General features: G+C 48.1%; 2 protein-coding genes across 2 annotated transcripts in view; one reads left to right on the top strand and one right to left on the bottom strand.

Annotated features, from left to right (window-relative positions):
- Positions 1 to 16,631, top strand: part of DPP7 (dipeptidyl peptidase 7) — a 36,183-nt gene extending 19,552 nt beyond the window's left edge. The window contains exons 9-13 of the mRNA XM_039506041.1: positions 11,735 to 11,853; positions 11,934 to 12,090; positions 12,863 to 12,927; positions 13,786 to 13,856; positions 14,704 to 16,631. Coding sequence (XP_039361975.1) covers positions 11,735 to 11,853; positions 11,934 to 12,090; positions 12,863 to 12,927; positions 13,786 to 13,856; positions 14,704 to 14,836 — 545 coding nt within the window. The 3' untranslated portion in view covers positions 14,837 to 16,631. The remainder of the gene's footprint in view (positions 1 to 11,734; positions 11,854 to 11,933; positions 12,091 to 12,862; positions 12,928 to 13,785; positions 13,857 to 14,703) is intronic.
- LOC120386611 (kelch-like protein 13) lies at positions 500 to 11,937 on the bottom strand. Its single transcript, XM_039506040.1, has 4 exons — positions 9,718 to 11,937; positions 6,505 to 6,757; positions 3,256 to 3,416; positions 500 to 1,148 (listed from the first exon to the last, which is right to left on the bottom strand). Exons 1-4 carry the CDS (start codon positions 10,768 to 10,770, stop codon positions 756 to 758), a joined length of 1,860 nt encoding a protein of 619 aa, XP_039361974.1. The 5' UTR covers positions 10,771 to 11,937; the 3' UTR covers positions 500 to 755.
- Positions 16,632 to 19,423: the final 2,792 nt, after the last annotated feature.

Below are 19,423 nucleotides of genomic sequence, written 5' to 3'. Positions count from 1 at the left end.
ACTCCAGCTCAATCAAAAGTTACAGGCTCGATCCAGCAGTCCCTGCTGGAGGTTCTCTAGCCTGTGGCTGCAGGAGGCCAGACTACCTCAGTGGTTCTCAACCTGTTTACTATTGTGGGCCATACATGCAGCTCTCTGTGTTACATGAGCCACAGCCACACAAGATGTATACGACCTGTACGGCCTTAAGGACGTCACATGGGCCACAGCTGGATGCTGACTGGGCCGCAAGTAACCTAAAGGCCCCTTCTGGCCTTAAAATCTATGCATCTCTGTGTTTATATTGGGCTTCTCACTGGGGGGGAGGGTATCTAACGTATGGACCTAAAGGGACTAGTAAGGAGATGTTTGACATTTTAAAAGAACTTTGAGTACAATTTTCTGAGTAAAACACTTCTTTAGTTATTTTTTAAAAAAATACAGTAGTTCTAAACTTCATCTTTGTTCATTTCAAAGAAGGTCTGCATATGTTAGAGATTTAGAAGGGAAAATATTCTTTATTTTTAAAACTAGAGAAGTATCCAGCCCAGCGCAGTGCGGCTAGGACATGCCTCCACTTCCTCGTTCATTCTGCTTGCACTGCCACCTCAGCAGTGCACGCCAGCAACGTGCTAATGTTAAGCCAAGAATGTGCTGCTCCTAAATCCCAAGCAGCAGTGTTTGGCTAGGAATTGAGGAGACCTCTTAAAATGCTTAGGGCGTTTGCCAAGTGCTCCATCAGAGGAGCTCCTTCACGGATCCACTTCCTGCTCCCTTTAAAAAGCCGAGGGGGGCTCTTGTTTGTTGGTAATGAACAAGCTGAGAGTGGATCTCTTTCTGCTGTTGCCACCGGGTGAGCATTTCACTCCTCTCTCCTGCTGGTCAGCTGCCATCTCACAGGACAGTTTAATCATGCAGGAGGCGTGATCGACCAAAGCCTGAGGCAGGGAGCCAGCTTTCTTCCATATCCTCCCGTCGGGATCATAGATGAACACACCATCCTCTTTACTCATGCATCGCAGCGATCCACCTCCTGTGATATAGAGTCTGGAGTGGAGCACAGTGACGCTGAACTGGCAGCAGCCAAAGGGGGATAGTGTTAGCGTGGTCCACTGGTCAGTCATCGGACAGTAATGTTCTGTCTCGTTCACTTGAATCCATTCCTCTGCCTGCAACGAACCAGATCAACACGGATTTGCCATGTGACAGCTTGGCTGGATGGTACCGTAGCACTGGACTCTTTCAATCTAATGATCCCCCCACCCAGTGAGTGATGCCAGCGTCTTAAGACATGGTTAAAGGCAAACTGTGTTCTTAAACTATTTGCCCACCAGGGGGCTCAGGGTGCCTCATTCACAGTTGAAATGTAGCAGTTAATTTACAAGCATCCTAAGAAACCCAAATGAAACACCAAAGTGGTGTCAGAAAATGGCTCTGAAGAGGGGTCGTTCCTCTCTGGAAAATGGAGAGGGAATGCAGGGAAAAGCAAGTGCACCTAGGAGCTGAAACAGCCCCAGTTCTGGTCTGTCCCCGTTAGATTTAAGGCACTAGGGGGGAGCCCCTGAATGGTGGGTTGTGTTGTGTCATGTCATGGACAGCAGCCAAGATGAAGCTTGGGGGAGAGGAGGTGCCATCCGCAGCTCCATCTATATCAACCTATCCTCTACATCAAAGGCTCCAAGGGCCAGTGGTTTCGCACCCACCGATTTAACCCACTTAGATACCTGGGTACCTGTCTGAATCTGCAGATCAGGGCACCATGCTGGGATATGCAGGTGGTCAAAACTGAAGGCACAAAACCAGAGGGATCCAGTTAAAGGCAGGCCTGAAAAACTGCCCCACCACTAATGAGTTGTCAGTGTCAGTAATAACACAAACCATATAAAGCAACAGAGTCCTGTGGCACCTTATAGACTAACAGACGTATTGGAGCACAAGCTTTGTGGTCCACATGCGTCTGACGAAGTGGGTATTCACCCACGAAAGCTCATGCTTCAATACGTCTGTTAGTCTATAAGGTGCCACAGGACTCTTAGTCTGGCTCTGTAAAAGCAGCAAACACGGCGACCCCTCTGATACTTAACACAAACCATGTGTATCCTTATGCATTGAGCCTCCGCCTATGGAGCAAGAGGCTGGAGGCAGAGTGCTTGAGAACACCACAGGAGCTGTCAGTGCAGGATGGTGCATGGCCTGGAGCAGGGTTGCTTGTTACACATTGAATTCTCCTGGAGGAGTGTGGAGACACTCAGAGAATCCTTTTGCCAGGCAGGCTGCCACAGGACAGCGAATTCTAAAAGAAAAGCCCTCACCTATGTTAACCCCCTGCAATGAGTAAAACGGAAAGAGCTTTAGAAACCTGATTTACTTGATAGTTCTCTCTTTTATGGCCCTCATTACCGTAGTATCTGAGTGCAGCACGATCGTTCATGTATTTATCCCCACAACATCCCTGGGAGGCAGGGCAGTGCTATTCTCCCCATTGTACAGATGGGGAACTGAGGCACAGAGAGACTTAGGCCTGGTCTACACCTAAAAATTTAGATTGAGCTAGCTCCATCGCTCAGGGCTGTAAAAACTTTGCGCCCTGTGTGAGGTAGTTAAGTTGACCAGACCAGTTAACACAGCTAGGTGACAGAAGAATTATTCCGTCAACATAGGTACCATCTCTGAGATGGATCACCGACATCGATGGACAAACCCCTTCCTTCGATGTAGGAAGCATCTATGCCACTGTGGCATCCTAGCTGCAGCCCCAGCAGTGCTGCTATAGCTGCTGTAGCGTAGACATGGGCTAAGTGACTTGTCCAAGGAAGTCTGGGACAGAACACAGACTTGAATCCAGGCTAGCTCCCTACCCACTAGACCGTCCTTCCTCTCTCTCTCCTGCTTGCTCTCTGCATTTCCCTCAGCATGCATGAGAATCGGCTTGTCAGTTTCACTCCTGCATTAGGATGTGACTGCAAAGGAATGATTTGGCTTTTAAAACATTTCCATTGATGCTGTAAATATTCTTGATATTGGTAGTAACTAGGATTTGATTATAACAGGGCAGCAACTCATGAAAACAATGTTATGGACCTAGACATTTGTACGGGCTTATTGGCCTGGTTCACCACTGCATTAGTACACTGAAGCAAGACTGAAATCCATTGAAATTAATGAAGTTTACAGTGTCAAACTGGAATAATACAGTGCTGTAGATTAGGACCTGTAGGTAGAAAGCCTGCATCTGGGGCACCACCTGGCCATTTATAAGAACAAAGCCCAACTTACAGCATTTAAAGTCCTGCCTCCAATACAGAAGATCCTGTCTCTGACTGCAGCCATTCCATGGTCACAGCGGGCAAAGGCCATGGCACGGTTAGCGATCCAGCGCCGGAGGCGAGGGAGGTAGCTGTACGTGTCCCTCAAGGTCTTGCCAGCAGAAAAGCCCCCTGGAGGAGAGAAGTGAGGATAGAATCGCTCTGCCCTGCTAAAGCTGTTCCCATCAGCGGCTCACCGCACTCTGCAAACAGGCATTAAGGGGGCCTTGCCAGCCATCTCTGCCTATGGCATGGGGAGAGGGAACTGATCCAGCTACATATGCAGCCTTGCCAAGGTGCTGTACCCTGAAGACCCAGCTGCCTCTCCTACTCAAAGTGGGGAGGGGCTTCCTCACCAGAAAGGGCAGGATGGTGTTACCAGTGGTGTGTGCCAGATGAGCATCCAGAGGGCTGGAGGTTTTAAAATCAAACCTCTTGGATGTGAAAAGTGTCTCCTGCAAACGCATTTTTCCCTCACAAGATATTATGGTGCCACGTAGGGTATTTCCAGCCCAACCAGGAAGCAGGAACAGCCTCTCTTGGGGGATCTGCTTCCACCGGGCCCCAGGACGTGTAGAGATGCACAAAAGTGGCTATTTAAAAAGAAATCTGTTGAAATGTCTTTCAATTTTTGCCTGATTCTTGAATCTGAGCCAGTTTCTGTTCTTGAACCGTTCCCTGGCTCTAAGACACCCCTCCCGTGGGTATCTCAGGGCTGCAGCAGACCAGTTGCTCTCTTTGAGGCAGGAGGCTGCACACCCCTTCATGCTCACTGAACTGAAGAATGCAGACAGGCAGAGTCTTGGAGATAAAGATAAGGGAGGACAGGAGGTCAAATGTGGCTGACACAACACTTAACTCCCGGGTTTTCCAGATTGTGTGTAAACACTCTCCACCCCCAGGCTGTCTGCTTGGATACAGCACGTTTTGTTTGAAGCTCTCCTACCAGCATTGCATGCGGAACTGTTCAGTATGATTGGACACAGCTGTGGATAAGACCCCGCGGGCTAGTAGTATGAATGGGATTCGGTGATGGGGCTGCCTATGATAGCAGGGGACTAGACTCAGTGATCCAGTCCTGTCTTCCTTTCTAACTTCAATGAGACAGAACCATGGGATGTCAGCACTTCACAGTGGTTTTAATGCATTCGTTCTCACGACACCCTGGGAGGTAGGGGAGCATCTTTATCCTCATTGTACAAATGGGAAACAAACACAGAGACTAAGGGACTTGTCTAAACTCCTGCAGGTGGAGCAAAGAATTGAATCCCAGTCTCTCAAGCCCAAGGCTAGTGCCTGAACCACTGGGCCATCCTTCCGACCTATGTCAGCCGCTCACTCTGGCTGATACAGGAGCATTGCACTGGATCCGGGGGTTAAGATGTGCCATTTCAGAGGGGCTTTTATGCTTATTTGGACACTAAGGTAGAACTGATCTCCGAGTCTTACGCTTCAGTGTCCTTCTCCTAAGATACCACGGTATAATTATATATTAAATGCACCACGCAGATTGCACAGTTAAAATCAAATCTAGGAGGTCCGGGAACTCGATCCCAATGATCATTTCTAGCCTTAAAATCGATGAAAGTCAAAAACCAAAGGTTCCTACTGCAATGTCAAATCATCTTATAGCACACAAGCAATACCATAAATGTCATTGTGTTAATGATGCGCTTTCTTTTGACATGAGACAGGACTAGCCAGGGCCACCCAGAGGATTCGGGGGCCTGGGGCAAAGAGGGGGAGCTGTGACGCATGTACTCACCTGGCCGCAGTCTGGGTCTTCGGCAGCATTTCGGCGGTGGAGGGCCCTTCAGTCGCTCCATGCCTTCGGCAGCACTGAAGGGGCCCCCCCACCGCCGAAATGCCGCCAAAGACCCGGACCACCACTGAGCCAGGGCTCGCCGGGCATTTCGGCGGCGGGGGGCCCCTTCAGTTGCTCCACGCCTTCGGCAGCACTGAAGGGCCCCCCGCCACCGAAGACCCGGAGTGACTGAAGGGCCCCACCACCACTGAAATGCCGCTGAAGACCTGGACCGCTGCCAGGCTAGGGCTCACGGGGCCCCTGTGGGGCCCAGGGCAAATTGCCCCACTTGCGGGGCAGCCCTGGGACTAGCGATGACTGTACATTATACTACGTGTCCAAGCTAACAATTACTGAAGGAACCCTTAATTTTTGTATTTCCGGCTGTGTTTATTAGGTAGTTATGTCATAGGTGGGGCTGCCTATTATTGTGCGTGCCTAACACTTCCCATTTATAAGACTTGTTTTCGGTTCCTTATAAAACATTGTCAAAATGTTAAATGGTTGAACTGAAATTTTCCATGACAGGTGTCTGCCTCAGGCTGAACCTTTTTTTGGAAAATTCCAACCAGAACAGTGTAGCGTTTCCAAGATTGAGGCTAGGGGGGAAATACATTGTTTTGCCATTTTAGAAAATTCTGGCAGCTTTTTCTTTGAAAAATTCTAGTGCTTTGGGGGCAGGGGATGACTGATGCAGGGGGTCCTGTGGAAAAAACAGTACGTGACCATGTAATTAAAGAATGTATGGAAGTGCTTACGCACAAAGGGGCTGAATTAAGGTTGGCCAGGCAACCTTAATTTTGGCATTTTCTAACTTTTGAGTGTTTGACTTTGCAACCTTAGTAACGTTCTTTTACCAGGGCGTGAGCATGCAATTAGTAAATCCTATTGCAACAGTGCCCACGGTCCACATAAGGCCTGGGGCCTCATTGTGCCAGGCGCTGTACAGAAACATCAGCTGGCCCTTGCCCTGAAGAGCTTACACTTCAGCCTAGGCAATGAAGCACAAAAAGTAACTGAGCATTCCAGAACAGTGCAGGGGATTTAGTCCCACATCTTCCATTAAAATGCATGTCACGTGTGTGGCTAAACATGCGGCAGTGCTTTGGAAATCTCACCCTAGTTTGCTTTCTTAAAGGAAAGCAGCTGGAATTTGGCCAAGACACTACGGTCAAAATTCCTGTTCTGACAAAACGTGCAATGGGATGTTTAACTGCAGCTGGCCCAGATCCTATTGTAAGTCTTCTCTGCAAGGCGCTGCCCTCTGATGTAACGGCTGGCATTGGTTCAGGAGGAGTAGCACCAGCCCCATACCGCACTATGGATTTCCCTGGTCAATCCAGGTCCAGTCTTACTTGACTTGTAAGGTTACTGGTAAAAGCAAAGTAGCTACGTGCGTTCCAAGAGCAGCGTCACCTGAAATGTAGAGGATTCCCTTGTGGGTGGTGCCTGCATGATCAGCCACTGGCACTGGGAAGGGAGCAGCGCACTCCCACGTGTTCTCCGCAGGCTGGTATGCTTCCATGGTGTTGGTGAGCTTCCCCAGCAGCGTCCCGCCGCCCACAGCCAGGATGCGATCAGACAGCACAGCCACATGGAAGCGCGTCCGCCTCTCCAGCATGCTGGAGACCTGGAGCCATGACATGTCACGGGGATCAAAGCGGAACACCTAGGATCACAATAGAGGGAACAGCGGTCACTGCGCCAGGCAGTTAGCTAGCCAGGCTGGTGGGAGACAGGCATGGCTTTAAGAACTGCTATGCACTGCACTCAGGAGGTGACTGCAGTTGTGTAGATGGACCTGATCTAGCTTTCATCGGCCGAGCCTGGGTACCAGAGCAGTGAGGCTGCAGCTTCACGGGCTTTAACGTGGGTTGTACAAGACTGCCTAGAGCCCCGGATAATTACTCAGGCAGCTGGCCCATGCCTAAGCCTGTGTTGCCACAGCTTCACTACTCCAGTTCACAAGCGAGCTAGATTAGAATTAGCACAGTACGTCTACGTGTGCTGCAGGCACAGCCCGGGATTCCCTTCAGCTGAGGGGGCTAATACAGCCCAACCGGAACGGTTCCTTTCAATGGCAATTAGTGTGCCCCAAGCCTAACAAGCTGCACAGCCTTGGCCGCATATGGGACCTAAATGCTACAGAGCTTTTCTAAACGTGAGTGGGTAAGATCTGTGCAACGCCCCCTCCACAAAGTTACATCTCTGGTCACAGCAAAAGCTGCATGTTTGAGCTACTTATTTAAACAGGGCAAGTGATAAGAAGCTGGTACAAGGCTCTGTGCTGTAGCATGACAGATGGGCTGTCTCAGGAATCCCACCTGCCCCATGGGAAACTACCACAGAGGGGGCTGTCAGAACAAGGCTTCCAGCTGGAAACCCGTGTGATCCTCCGTACCGGGCAGAACTTGGCTTGACCGTGGGTAAAGTTATACAGCCGCCAGGCTGGCATGTTGATTCACGCTGCTAAAGACACAGCACCGCTGTCACCCTCTGGCCTCTTGCCACCAACTGACCAGTGCTGCGTCCCAGCCTGGTCTGAGGCTTCCCATCTCCTGGGCAGAGCTGACCCTTTTGGGTGGTGGTGGTGAAGGGCCTAGACCAGAAGAGCCTCGGGGATGCTGGTAGCACTGTGCTGCTTCCTGCAGCCTCCCTAACCCTGCCGCCCCCCGTTAAGTCTGCTTGGGGGGCAGAGTTTCCCAGAGACCCTGTGGGGCAACCAGTTTGGGCTCTAAGAACAAAGTGACATTTAGCAAGTAGGACGCTGAGCTCCACCTGGGCTAACACTCTCTAGCTAACCCCTGAAACAACCCCTCTGGCTGTGGCACCTTATGAGCTAGCACCAGCATGAGCAGCAGTGCTTGCATGTGATAACCTCTTCTTCTTGCAAGCAGTGGCAAAGGCAGCAGGGCAGGTATAGCAAGAAAAAAAAAAAGAAGAAAGAGAGAACGAGGTTAGAGGAGGAGGAGGAGGATGAGGCCCTGTTCCAGCAGAGAGGTGAAAAAAAAGGGAAGAGAAACTGGTTCTGTAATTGCTAGCCCATTCACAGTAGTGTTTTAGTCCTGGCTGATGATTTTTAAATTTACAGATGAATGAGCTCAGCATCTTTCAAGTCTGAGTTGAAGTTTTTTTTTTTTTTTTTTTTTGGGATGGCCAAAAAAAAAAAGCCATTGTGGGTGGAGGAGGTTGAAGTGTTCTCTACAGGTTTTTGTATATTGCCTATTCTAATGTCTGATTTGTGTCCATTTATCCTTTTCTTAGAGACTGTCCAGTTTTGGGCCGATGTAGGCAGGCAAGGGCATGGCATGCATATATGATGGCATATATTGCATTGGTGGGTGAATGATGATGTGTGGTGGTGTGTGGCTGCTCTGGTTAGGTCCTGTGTGTGTGTGGTGGGTGTAGATATGGTGGGCAGGTTGGCATCGAGGTTTGTTGCATGGGTTGGTTCCTGAGCTAGAGTTACTATGGTGCAGTGTGCAGTTGCTGGTGAGAATATGCTTCAGGTTGGCAGGTTGAAACAAATGGTGCCTTACTTCCTAGGCAGGGGCAAGGCACTGGAGCTGGGGGTATTCACCCTTCATGGGCAAAAGAAATGGAGGCGCTTTTTTTAAGGAGAGTCGAACTATAACTCTTGCCATTGCTAGAGCAATTCTTGTGGCAGAGGGGATGGTCTGAATACGATCCTGCTTCAGTGGGACTGGGTCAGGCAGCAGAGATCAAAGGCCATGAGGACTGATGGATGTGGGCCGGTGTTCTACTACGTCAGGTGTTTGAGGTTGGCCTGTTTTGGGGCTGGCGTACAAGGGTTTCTGTTGTGATCCACGGAAGTGGAATGTGCTAAACAGAGATGGAGAGTTTGACTGGCCTAACTTGTCTCCCAAAGGACGTGGTGGGAGCCCCATCCCCAGAGGGATTTTAAAACTGGACAGAGCACTAGGAAATACCTTGTCGGAGCAGACCTGCCCTAGGTAAATAGGTAATAATTGGAGATATACCAATCTCCTAGAACTGGAAGGGACCTTGAAAGGTCATTGAGTCCAGCCCCCTGCCTTCACTAGCAGGACCAATTTTTGCCCCAGATCCCTAAGTGGCCCCCTGAAGGATTGAACTCACAACCCTGGGTTTAGCAGGCCAATGCTCAAACCACTGAGCTATCCCTCCCCCCCTGCTGTGTCCCCTGCCCTGGGCAGCCTGGAGGAGATGACTCCGGTCCGACCTCAAACACGACTTCTCTTATACCTCTCCAGGAGAGTGACGAGTGATTGAACCCGGTCATTACTCTGCAGCCATCCTGAAGAGTGCTGTGAACTGGAGGGAGACCGTTCGCGTGCCAGGCAGCTCTTTTAAATTAAAATCTCGGCCAGGCCATTTGTCTCTGCCATGTTCAAGGCCAGCGCTTTCCAATGAAGGTTAGGCAGCTAAATAAGGGGTCTGATTTTTTTTTCCAGTTACTAAGCTGGACACCTGCGACCTCCACTGACTTCAGTGGAGTTGTGAAAGCTCCGCGTCTCTGAACAATGACTTTAGGTACCTAGTGGGGAAACTGGCCTTAGCTCATCTGAGCTGTTGTGTGTACTGAACTCCCTTCGATCACTTGATTCCCTCTAACCTAAAGCACCTTACCTCGTTTGAAGGATGTTTCCCTGCGGGATCAAATCTGGACTGGCCGCCGATGACAAAGAGGAAGTTATTGATCACAGCTACACAGTGGTTGTAGATGGGTATGGCGAGGTCACCTATCTTTCTCCATGCACTGCAGCTCTCATCCGCAGCCCACATGTCTCTGCAGACTCTATTATCCGTGGTTCTGCCACCAAGAATCAGCAGCATAGAGGAGCTGGAGCGGATGCTTGTGTGTTGGGTCTGCAGGACTGGCTGAGCATACAGCTGGGAGTGGTAGATTAGAGCCTCCTGGAGGTATCTATGGCACTCCGAGTCTGTCCTCATAATGGGTGTTTCCTGCACGTATCTCTGCAGATCCCGCAGAGGAATGAGAGGAAATCGGATTCGCCTTAAAATATCCGCTGCTCCTTTCAGCCTCGCGCTGTCATGCAGCAGCCAGCTTACAGCAGCGTTGAATAGCTCCAGCTCGGTGCACCCTGCCATGTCTGTCTTGTCTAAGATTTCACACAGAGTCTCTTTGTCCAGCTCCTTCATGCACTGAGGATCAGTCAGTATCTGTTTGTAGTGCCGCCCTACGTGGTACATGGCTTTCTGTCTCAACTCTTCTGGACCAAGCCTCCTAGCGATGTTGAGTGTGTCCAGGCAGTTGTTGTGATTCAGACCGTCCTCCAGAAACTGAAAGCACAGCTTGATCACTTCCCGGACGAGAAGGGTTTCTGCCGCCTTGAACGTCTCTTCCACGTTCTGTAGGGAGAGTTCCAGTTTGTTGGAGTAAATGAAGTTGAGAACATTCCTCAGCCCCCCAGCGCTGATGGCTTTCAGCTGCACGTTCGCATGGGGGCTCCCGGCATGTGTCGAGTTTCCAACAAACAGGATCTTGCAGTAATTGCTCGCTGAAGCCAAAATGATCTTGTGCGCTGGAAAGCGAACCCCATCTGCCTCCAGCGTTACATCGCACAGCGCGTTCTGTGAGCGGAGGCTGCATGCTCCGTCCAGGAGTTTAGCCAGGTATGTGTCCGATGTGAGAGACTGGCTCTGAGTGCTGAGCGACATCCCTCTGAAAGCTGCCTTGTGACCAGGAGGGGCGCAGGAATCTCTCTGCAGGTGTCTATAAGGAGTGACTCCTTCCCCCCATGGAGGGGTTTTCAGTGGAGCCTTTAGTTTCACTTTTTGGGGAGCTGTGTCTGTCAGACTCTTCCGAATCCTGGCTTCTGGGCGGCAAGAGCACCAAGTGCTGTGTGCTTAGCAGAGGAGACCGAGCCACGGGTAGCGTTTGTCTGTAGTGTTCCTTTTGGGCTACTATATGAGCAAGTCATTTGAGTGGCAGGCAGCAAACAGTCCTTCCTTCTCTTCTCTGTCTGCCAATTATTCATCCACACAAAGGTGCCCAGTGTCCTCCAGCTCCCATGCTGCGCCTGATTGACTTGTATAGGCCAGGTACTTGTTTTCATCTGGGCAAGTCTGGGCATGTCGCCCTCCCTTTTTCAATTCGTGATCAAACAAAATTCTCTCTTTGCAGGGCTGGCATTGGCCAGTTTGCTTAAGTTGCTGTCTTGAAGCTGCAGTAAATACACCCTGGGGGGTGGACAGACATTAGCCTTGTGCAGTTTGAGAATTCAGTTCGGGATAGTATGTGTGTGACTATACAACAGCTGAAGTGCATTAGTCAGACTCACGTAGGGCTGAGACCAGATTTGGAACAAGATGGGAGAGCCAACGAGGCAAAAAGACCCAAGGGGCCTGTTGCGGACGCTGGGTGGTGCAGAGAAGGCTCTCCCACAGCCAGCGAAGAGATGGTGGTGATCTAATGACTAGGCAGGTGGAGAGCTGTGATCTTTACTACAGCCTGGCTCAGAAGGGCACCCAGCCTTTTAGATCTATTACCCTGTCCACACACCCTGATCTCCTTATGTCTTCTCTGGCTGGTCTCTCAGCTTGAGTTCTTTGGGGTCGCTCTGGGTAGTGCAGCTATTGAGCTATTGACAGCCCAGCTTAACTCTGTCTTTCTGCTTGGCAGGAGTGTTCTACAACTCGAGTGGGATGGCCCCGTGTTACGACATATACAAACAGTACAGAAAATGTTCTGACCCGACTGGCTGTGGCATCGGCCCAGATGCTGAGGCGTGGGACTATCAGGTACACTGCTTGGAGGAATCAATGGACTTTAATACAGATCCTCCCCCTTTCCATCTTGACAGTTCCCATTTCCATCACAGGCTTGTACTGAGATCAACTTAACCTTCAGCAGCAACAACGTGACCGACATGTTCCCTGAAATCCCGTTCACCGAGACTATGAGACAGCAGTACTGCTTCAACAAATGGCTCGTGCACCCACAACGGGACTGGTTGCAAACAATGTTTTGGGGCAGCGGTAAGCTGCATGTTGCTGTTTATTCCTTTGCATCAGCTGTGTGTTTCCCCACCACGGTCCCCTGCATTCTGGTTTGGAGACCTGGATAGCATTAAGGGGAAGGGCTGGCTCAGTTATAATGAATATACACACACATCACGGGTGGCAAGTGATTCCTACAGTTGCAGCTGTTCTCTTAAAGGACTGCAGCGAAATCAACTAGTCTCTAGTCTCTCCTCTTCTCCTCCTGTTTCCCTAATGCCCCCCCACTGCAACTCCCCTCTAGGACCATAACTGTGCCCTACCCTCTCTCCTGCCCCACCCCCCTCTCCAAGCTCTGACATTTTGCTGGCTTTTCCCAGCTCCTACTTTGACTGACTCTGCCTCCTCCCTCCCTAGTGATTCTTGCACCAACACAAGACTGGCCCCAGTAAAGCATGGAGGCAGGTCATGCTTGGGGTGGAGCTGGAGCTGGTCAGGACTGGCTTCTTTCTGGAAGAATGAGCAGCAATCTCTTCTTGGCACAGCTTCCTTTCCACCTCCCCCTCTGAGCATCTGCTCTTCATGCACATGTTGTTAGAGGGGAGGTGGTGGCAGAGTCCAGGAGAAGCCTGGCTTTCTGTAATCAGCCCATACTGTACTTCACTTAAAACAAGTGGAAAACCAAAGTGACTGCCAAGAATTTTTTTTAATTTTCCACTGTCGTTCGCACACTCTGAAGCAGCTAAACAGATTTTGGTAAATGGACAGGAAAGTAAAGAGGCCCCTCAGATATCATCTGTGTGAATTTCAGACCTGAAAGCTGCAAGCAACATCATATTTTCGAATGGAGACTTGGATCCATGGGCAGGCGGTGGCGTAAGTATCTGCCTCGCTGTGGGCTGAGCACAGGTGTGAGAGACCCCAGTTCTTAACCTGGCTGACCTCACCCTTTCTGGCTAGCGTTAACAGACCATCTTAGGCTGCTTCATGGAAATGCCGAATGGCTACAGCGCAGTTGCTCATGTCCATTCTGTTGAATAGGTATTTTTGCTCTGCTAAACTATTTGGCAGCCCCAGGACCCTTGTGGGAAATGGTAAATTAGTCTATCAGGGAGGCTGCTGCTTTCTGCCAGATTTTATATATTGATATTTGCTGCAATGCCCTTTGCTTTAGACATAACAGCAACAGCTCAGCTTGAGCTTCTGGCTCTCAGAATGGCTGGAAAGAGAGAAAGAACCAGCTGTGGCTGCAGCACTCCCACTCCAGCCCGTCCCTCTCCTCCCCCGCGCCCTCCTGCCCCCGTTGGTTGAAAGCCTTCTTCTTTTTCTTCTGAGCTACAGCAGCAATAACACCCTAACTTCTAGTTGCTGAAGATCAGATTTGTGCAAACTAAAAATGAATTCATTCTTCCCCACGACCTGATGCAGCCATGGTAAAGCCTGAAAGGCTCATGGTTCTGGACAGATCTGTTTTATTGGGGAAATAAGCCTGGCCACAAACGTCAACGCTTTCACCTGTAATGGAGGAAATGTCAATTTAATTTGAGAAAACACATTTGACTGAGTGGGAGGAAAACAAGGGCTTATGATGATCTTGACACACCTGTACCTGTCCTGCTAATGACTAGGTCAGTGTCCTCTTGCCCTTACTGGCTCCGTCTTTAATTTTTAAAGCCCTTATTCAACACACTTGTCTGGTATAGGGAGTTTGACTTGCACATTTTATTGTTTCAGATAAAGAGTAACCTCAGTTCCTCACTAATTGCGATAACCATTAAGGGAGGCGCTCATCATCTGGATCTCCGGTAGGTAGCCTGTAACTATAAGCCTTTGCTTACGGCCTCCCTGTTGGCCTGGGTGATCCCAGCAATGAAAACCAACAGTAACCTCAGCAGGAGACAGCCCACCAAGCACCATGGGCACTAAGCTGCTGAAATGCTGCTTTGGAAGAAGAGCTGTCCACTTACCCAACTCACCGCTCTGCCTCTCCTTGAGCATGGAAATGGTATTTGGTTTGTAGCTGCTGTTTTACCATGTTCACTTGGTCTCATCACTGGGGAAGGGGCCCTCTTGAGCAGGGCTCGTGCCAAGTTGTTCTCGGTGGAAGCTCCTTTCCAGAAAAGTGCTTGCTTTCTCCCCAGTAGGGCCAGCGCTCTGCCCCAGTAACCCGACAGCCTATATGCAGTGCACACCGCAACAGTCCACCACTCGCTTTCTTTCCTTAGTTAGATGCTGGATGGCCTTGAGCACTGAGCAGAGAGGACAATAGTGTGCCTTCCATCCTGAGCTACCCCAACTCAAGGAGACCCCATTACTCCCTTTCCTGCAGGCATCCTGACCACCTCCCCACCATTACTGTGGGTTGTACTGTAACTTTTCTCAGGGTTACACACTACTAGAATGGTAAGCAGTTGGTATGTCTACAGCCTTGTTTCCATGGCTGGAGCTATCCCATGCACAAGAGGGGAAGCCCTCCTGTGACAAATGTTTTATGTAAGGAAACTAGATCCTTTGCACCTCAGCTAGCTAGACTAGTTACAAATGAAATCCCACTGTGACTCTTGAGCATGGCTGTTATGGCCTCTGAGTAACTGCATGCTCATATTGGGATATGGACAACTAACTATTGTATATGCTTGGCATTCCCTACAGAGGATCTCATCCAGCTGATCCTCCATCTGTCACAGATGCACGCAACCTAGAAGCAAGGATTATCCATAAGTGGGTGAAGTCTGCTAGGATTGAGAGAGCCTGGGAGAAGATGGCTGCGGGTATATCACCGTGAAGATATCCGTCCAGCTGCCAGCAGGAGTGTTGTGCTGCTAGTGTGTGTACCAGAAAGCACAAGGGTGGCAGCCATAGGAGCTAATTGTGCACGGATCGTTTGACAAAAATGTCAGTTCAAATGGCTCTACCAAGGTGATCAAAATTCACCAGTCTAAAGTGTCCTGTGAGTCAGTCAAGTCTGTCAACAGAAAATGAGTAGGCCAAATCCATTGACTGAAGGCAATAGCACTTTGCACCGGTCACATGCTTACCTGCATTGTACCACAGATGTAATTGTAACGGGGGAAGGGGAGAATAAAAGCTTGCCTGCAAGTGTTAGACCATTCCTCAGGAACTGGGTCATACTTTGTGTACATGCTTTCCAGCATGGTAGAGGAAAGAATGTGCCCCTGCTATGAGAGCGAGGGATGGTTATTCACAGCCCACACCAATCTCCAGCTTTGCACAAAACTAGAGGACACATGTAGCTTATGTTCAGCTAGAAACAGTGTGTCTTCAAAGAAATGCTTAAAAGGAGAAAGTTCTCTTGGGTGATTTGTGAAGAAGTAGAGTGAGGGTACTAGTTATAATGATCAGTGAGTTGTAGGATTCAAATGAAGAGACCAGTTTCTCCAGAAAGATTATAGTCACTGTAAAAAAAAAAAATCTATGGGTTGGTCAGCTGTGGAGTAGAGATTAAAGTTTGGAGAGCACGTGCCCTATCTAAGGTAATCCCACTGTGAACAGCTATTGTACAGGAACATTAGCAGTGAAGAAGTAGTCACATTTCCAATGATGACCCCTACGTTTATTTTAAAATAAATTACAAGTTTATTAAAGTATGTGATAGAATTTCATGGGCTGGCTTCTGAATATAACCAAAGAGGATACAAAAAGGATATTTTTCTCTCACCCTGAGAGGTGAAATAAATTCATCTTTGCACATTAACAAGTAGACTCTTACCTACTGCAAATACTGTGCACCAATAAATACTAGCAAGACTGAAAAAATATTACATCTTAGTAATTAATTATATGCCTTAAAGTAAAAGGTATCACCTTACCATGATTACGGGGGTGGGGAGTATTTGGAAAGCCTCCATCAAGAGATCATTCCAGACACGTGTTACTGAGGTGGGCAAAGTACAGCACTTATTCAGCTTCTTACCATTGCTCAACCCAATGTTCAGTGTTGGTTAATATTTACACTGGTGAATCTCTGCTTCCATCGTACCCCCATTAGTTCAGATAGATACTAGGGCCAGTCCTTGATGCTTTTTCACATGATTCAGAGCAGACCCTCCAGGCACTGGGAGTAAGTTTCCCACATAGAGCAAGGAGTAGTAAGTAGAGTCACACAGGTTACAGCTTCAGTATTCCAGCAATTAGCAGGGTTCATAGTGCCCCATGCGAGGCGCACGGAATGTCTCTACAGAAGAGAGACGGGAAAGGAGTAAAGTCAACTCTCCCCCTCCCCCAATGGAATCCCCACCTCTAGCTCCCAAGATAAGCCAAGGCCAGGTGAATGTTTCTCTTGGCAACCTTTTATCCTTGCTCTGCTACATGGCCTTGCTAGCATTCCCTGCTCCTGGAAAGCAGGAACCACACAGAGACCATGCCCATGATTAGAAGCGGTCTTTGCCCCATGATGCATTAACAAAGCAGCAAGGCGAGGTGTGAGCCACCTAGAACATACACTGCAAGCTACAATCTTTGAACAAGTGGTGACCAGTGGCCTACTCTGCCCTTTGGGGGAACTTCCAACTTTCCACTTCAAGATGAGGCAAGAGTTCTTTTTAACCCTCATGCATCTTGTGAAAGAGTCTAAAATATGAAACTTAACAAGGAAGGAAGTTCTGCAGATTAGATTTGTTCCTCTTTAGGGATAACGCCTGAAAGTGGCTAAAAAAGGAAAGTCGGTTAAGTATATAAGAAATCAAATAGTAAAGGCTTTTAGATGATATAGTGTGGGGATAAATTAGATATATAGCGAGACTTCGAGGCATAATTCAGCTTTCGTCTTGTCAGAAGTAGCGCCATCAAATGGAGGGGGCAGGGGGAGTGTCATGCTTCATAATCTGCTGCAGATTTCTGTGGCAGATAAATCTGACCCAGTTCAGCACAGATTTCCTTAATGGTTTTTAAATCTTGGTAAGAGGAAAGAGTATATAGTGAAATAACCTAGTTATCAAGTACATCCTACAAAGAGGCAACTGGGATAGTCACAGCTATTGCAAGGCCATACACCATTTCCTGGGAAAAGTGTCAGAGTAACTGGCTTAGAGAAAGAGACAGAACTAGGAATGTTTCACAAGACATGAACTGACCAGCTGGTAAGAGAAGCAGACAGCTCCTCCCACTAACTCAGCCCAGCATGCTGGATTAAGACCTACAGCAGTGGCTTTGTTACCAAAAGGCTCATCATTCCACTGTATCATCACATACAACCATATGGAGGGTAGGGGCAAGTTCCAGAAACAGTAAGAAATGCTGCCTCTGGTTACAGAATATAATAGCTTAACTCAAGGCTTGAAAAATCCACACACAAGTCAGAAGCTTTCCCTGGGCAGCATGAAAGTTTGTGTCATCACTTCCAACAGTACTTCAGATTTCATTTAAAAAAAATGAAGTTTTTAGTCCTTTGCATCATGCCAATAACCTTCCACCAGTGAATAAATGCAGTATTTTCTTTGAGGCTGCAGCTATACACATGCAGTGTTTCTACTGCAGCTATCAGACTGCCAAGCAGCAATGTGAAACTAACTACACTTGTCGGTTTCATTGCTGCTGTTCAGAATCCTGAGAGCAGCAAGGAAACTTGTCTTCCTTTCACTTTCAGGCTGCTTCTTGAAAAAGCTCACAGCAGCAGGAGTAAGTACTGTAGTTTCACAGGTGAAGAACCAAAAAAAAAGGCTAGGAAAGCCTACAGTAGCAGAAACTTGCCCTCTCAACCCCTCACAACGGAGGCACTAGGAGAATGGAAGGCAAAGCTTCTTTCCCTCCCAGCAGTTGGAGAGGATGAGAGGAGCTTCAGATTTAATCTGACTCTTAACAGGACCATATAAAATATGGAGGAGGCTCAACAGATTCCAGGCACAGCCCCTTGGTAGAAATCCCTGTACTTAAGGGGTTGCAGTGGGGTTGGGCTTCTCAAATGGGGGTTTCCCTTCTGCTCTATATCCATCTTTCATATCTACTTTGGGCTAATAGAGAGATTTTTTCCAAGCCCTGGTTTAAACTCTGGTACCTAAATGAGCCCCCACTACTAGTGTCACCCTGTAAGTGTGCAGTACTTCATGGCTGTGACCATACCCAACAAACCAAGCAGTATTTATTCCTCAGTGGAGGCAGTCACAATGAACAGTCTGAGCGTGGGCACTTTCTTTGTTTTGTTAGAATTAGGCAAGGCACTCAAGCTCTTGGAAAGTAACCAAGGCAGCTCACGGCAAAAGGCTCTTTAACATCACTGGATTAAATTATGGCCTTTCCGCAACAATCCATTATTTGAGTATGGGAACTGATTCAATACATGGATATGCCAAGTAGATGGATTATATTCACTGCACTTAAGGCTTTGGTTCGAAGTACCATACAGTACAGGAATGGAAACTTTCCAACCAAGAATGAGCACTGGTCCTATCATGCCTGGAAAGTAAGAGGATGTGCTGTGCCATCAAGGTGGAGTACTGTGCCTTTAAACTTCACAGACCAATCAGAGGCAAGAAAGTATCTTTGAGGGGGCACAAAAACAGGTCATGACATAAGCAATTAAAGCTTCCTCTTCAGCAGTCAGAAAGGGAGCAATCAGATTGCCAATTGTCAGACTATTTACATGTTTCAGGCATAATAAATGATAGTTTCAAACTGACATTAGATTTCTGTTCTACCCTGAGCAGAATGTTCACCAATATTAAATAAAACATTAAAAAAAGGTAAGATTTGACAAAAACCACCAGTTAGGGTAAGTTAGTTTCCTAAGACAGCATGAAGCCAGAGAAGAAGTAAGTCAGACCAATAGCTTTGGAATAGAAATTTAGGATTGGGGGGAAGGGGATAATGTTTATTCCTCCCTCACTTTATTCATTCAGAGTGAAATTCATCCCATATCCTTCTACTTGTACACTGAGCTCATGTGATATGGAAGGAATCGCAACACAACACACATGGAACCCTACAGTGCCATTTTTGCAGAGTCAAATGCTTCTAAGAGTGCAACTGCACTTTATGACCTTAACACAGGGCTTAAGTGATACATAGAACCTTGCATATGCTCTCTGCACTAGGGTGTATATTCACCTCCTGAAAATTAACTCTTAAACCCCGTTAAATACAACCAAGACACTCCGGAATTCTTATGAACCATGTAAAAATCAAGCAACAAAACAACTATTCAGCCTTGGGATATGGCTTCTAAATTCCAATGTGCACTTAAGGGTGAGACCTTGTGAATTCCAAGATTACTAAAATTCTTGAATTTGTGGATCACCTCATTCTGCATTATCCTGTGATATCAGCAAATCCCCAACTCCCAGCATCAACAAACTTAAAAAAATGGTACCTCTCTCTCTCCTCCCCTGTTTTTATATATATATTATATATATATAAT

Source organism: Mauremys reevesii, linkage group 19, assembly GCF_016161935.1.
Source record: "Mauremys reevesii isolate NIE-2019 linkage group 19, ASM1616193v1, whole genome shotgun sequence".
Lineage (NCBI taxonomy): Eukaryota > Metazoa > Chordata > Testudines > Geoemydidae > Mauremys > Mauremys reevesii.
The sequence above is the reverse complement of the archived record's forward strand: the minus strand, read 5'-3'. Positions and strand labels throughout refer to the sequence as shown.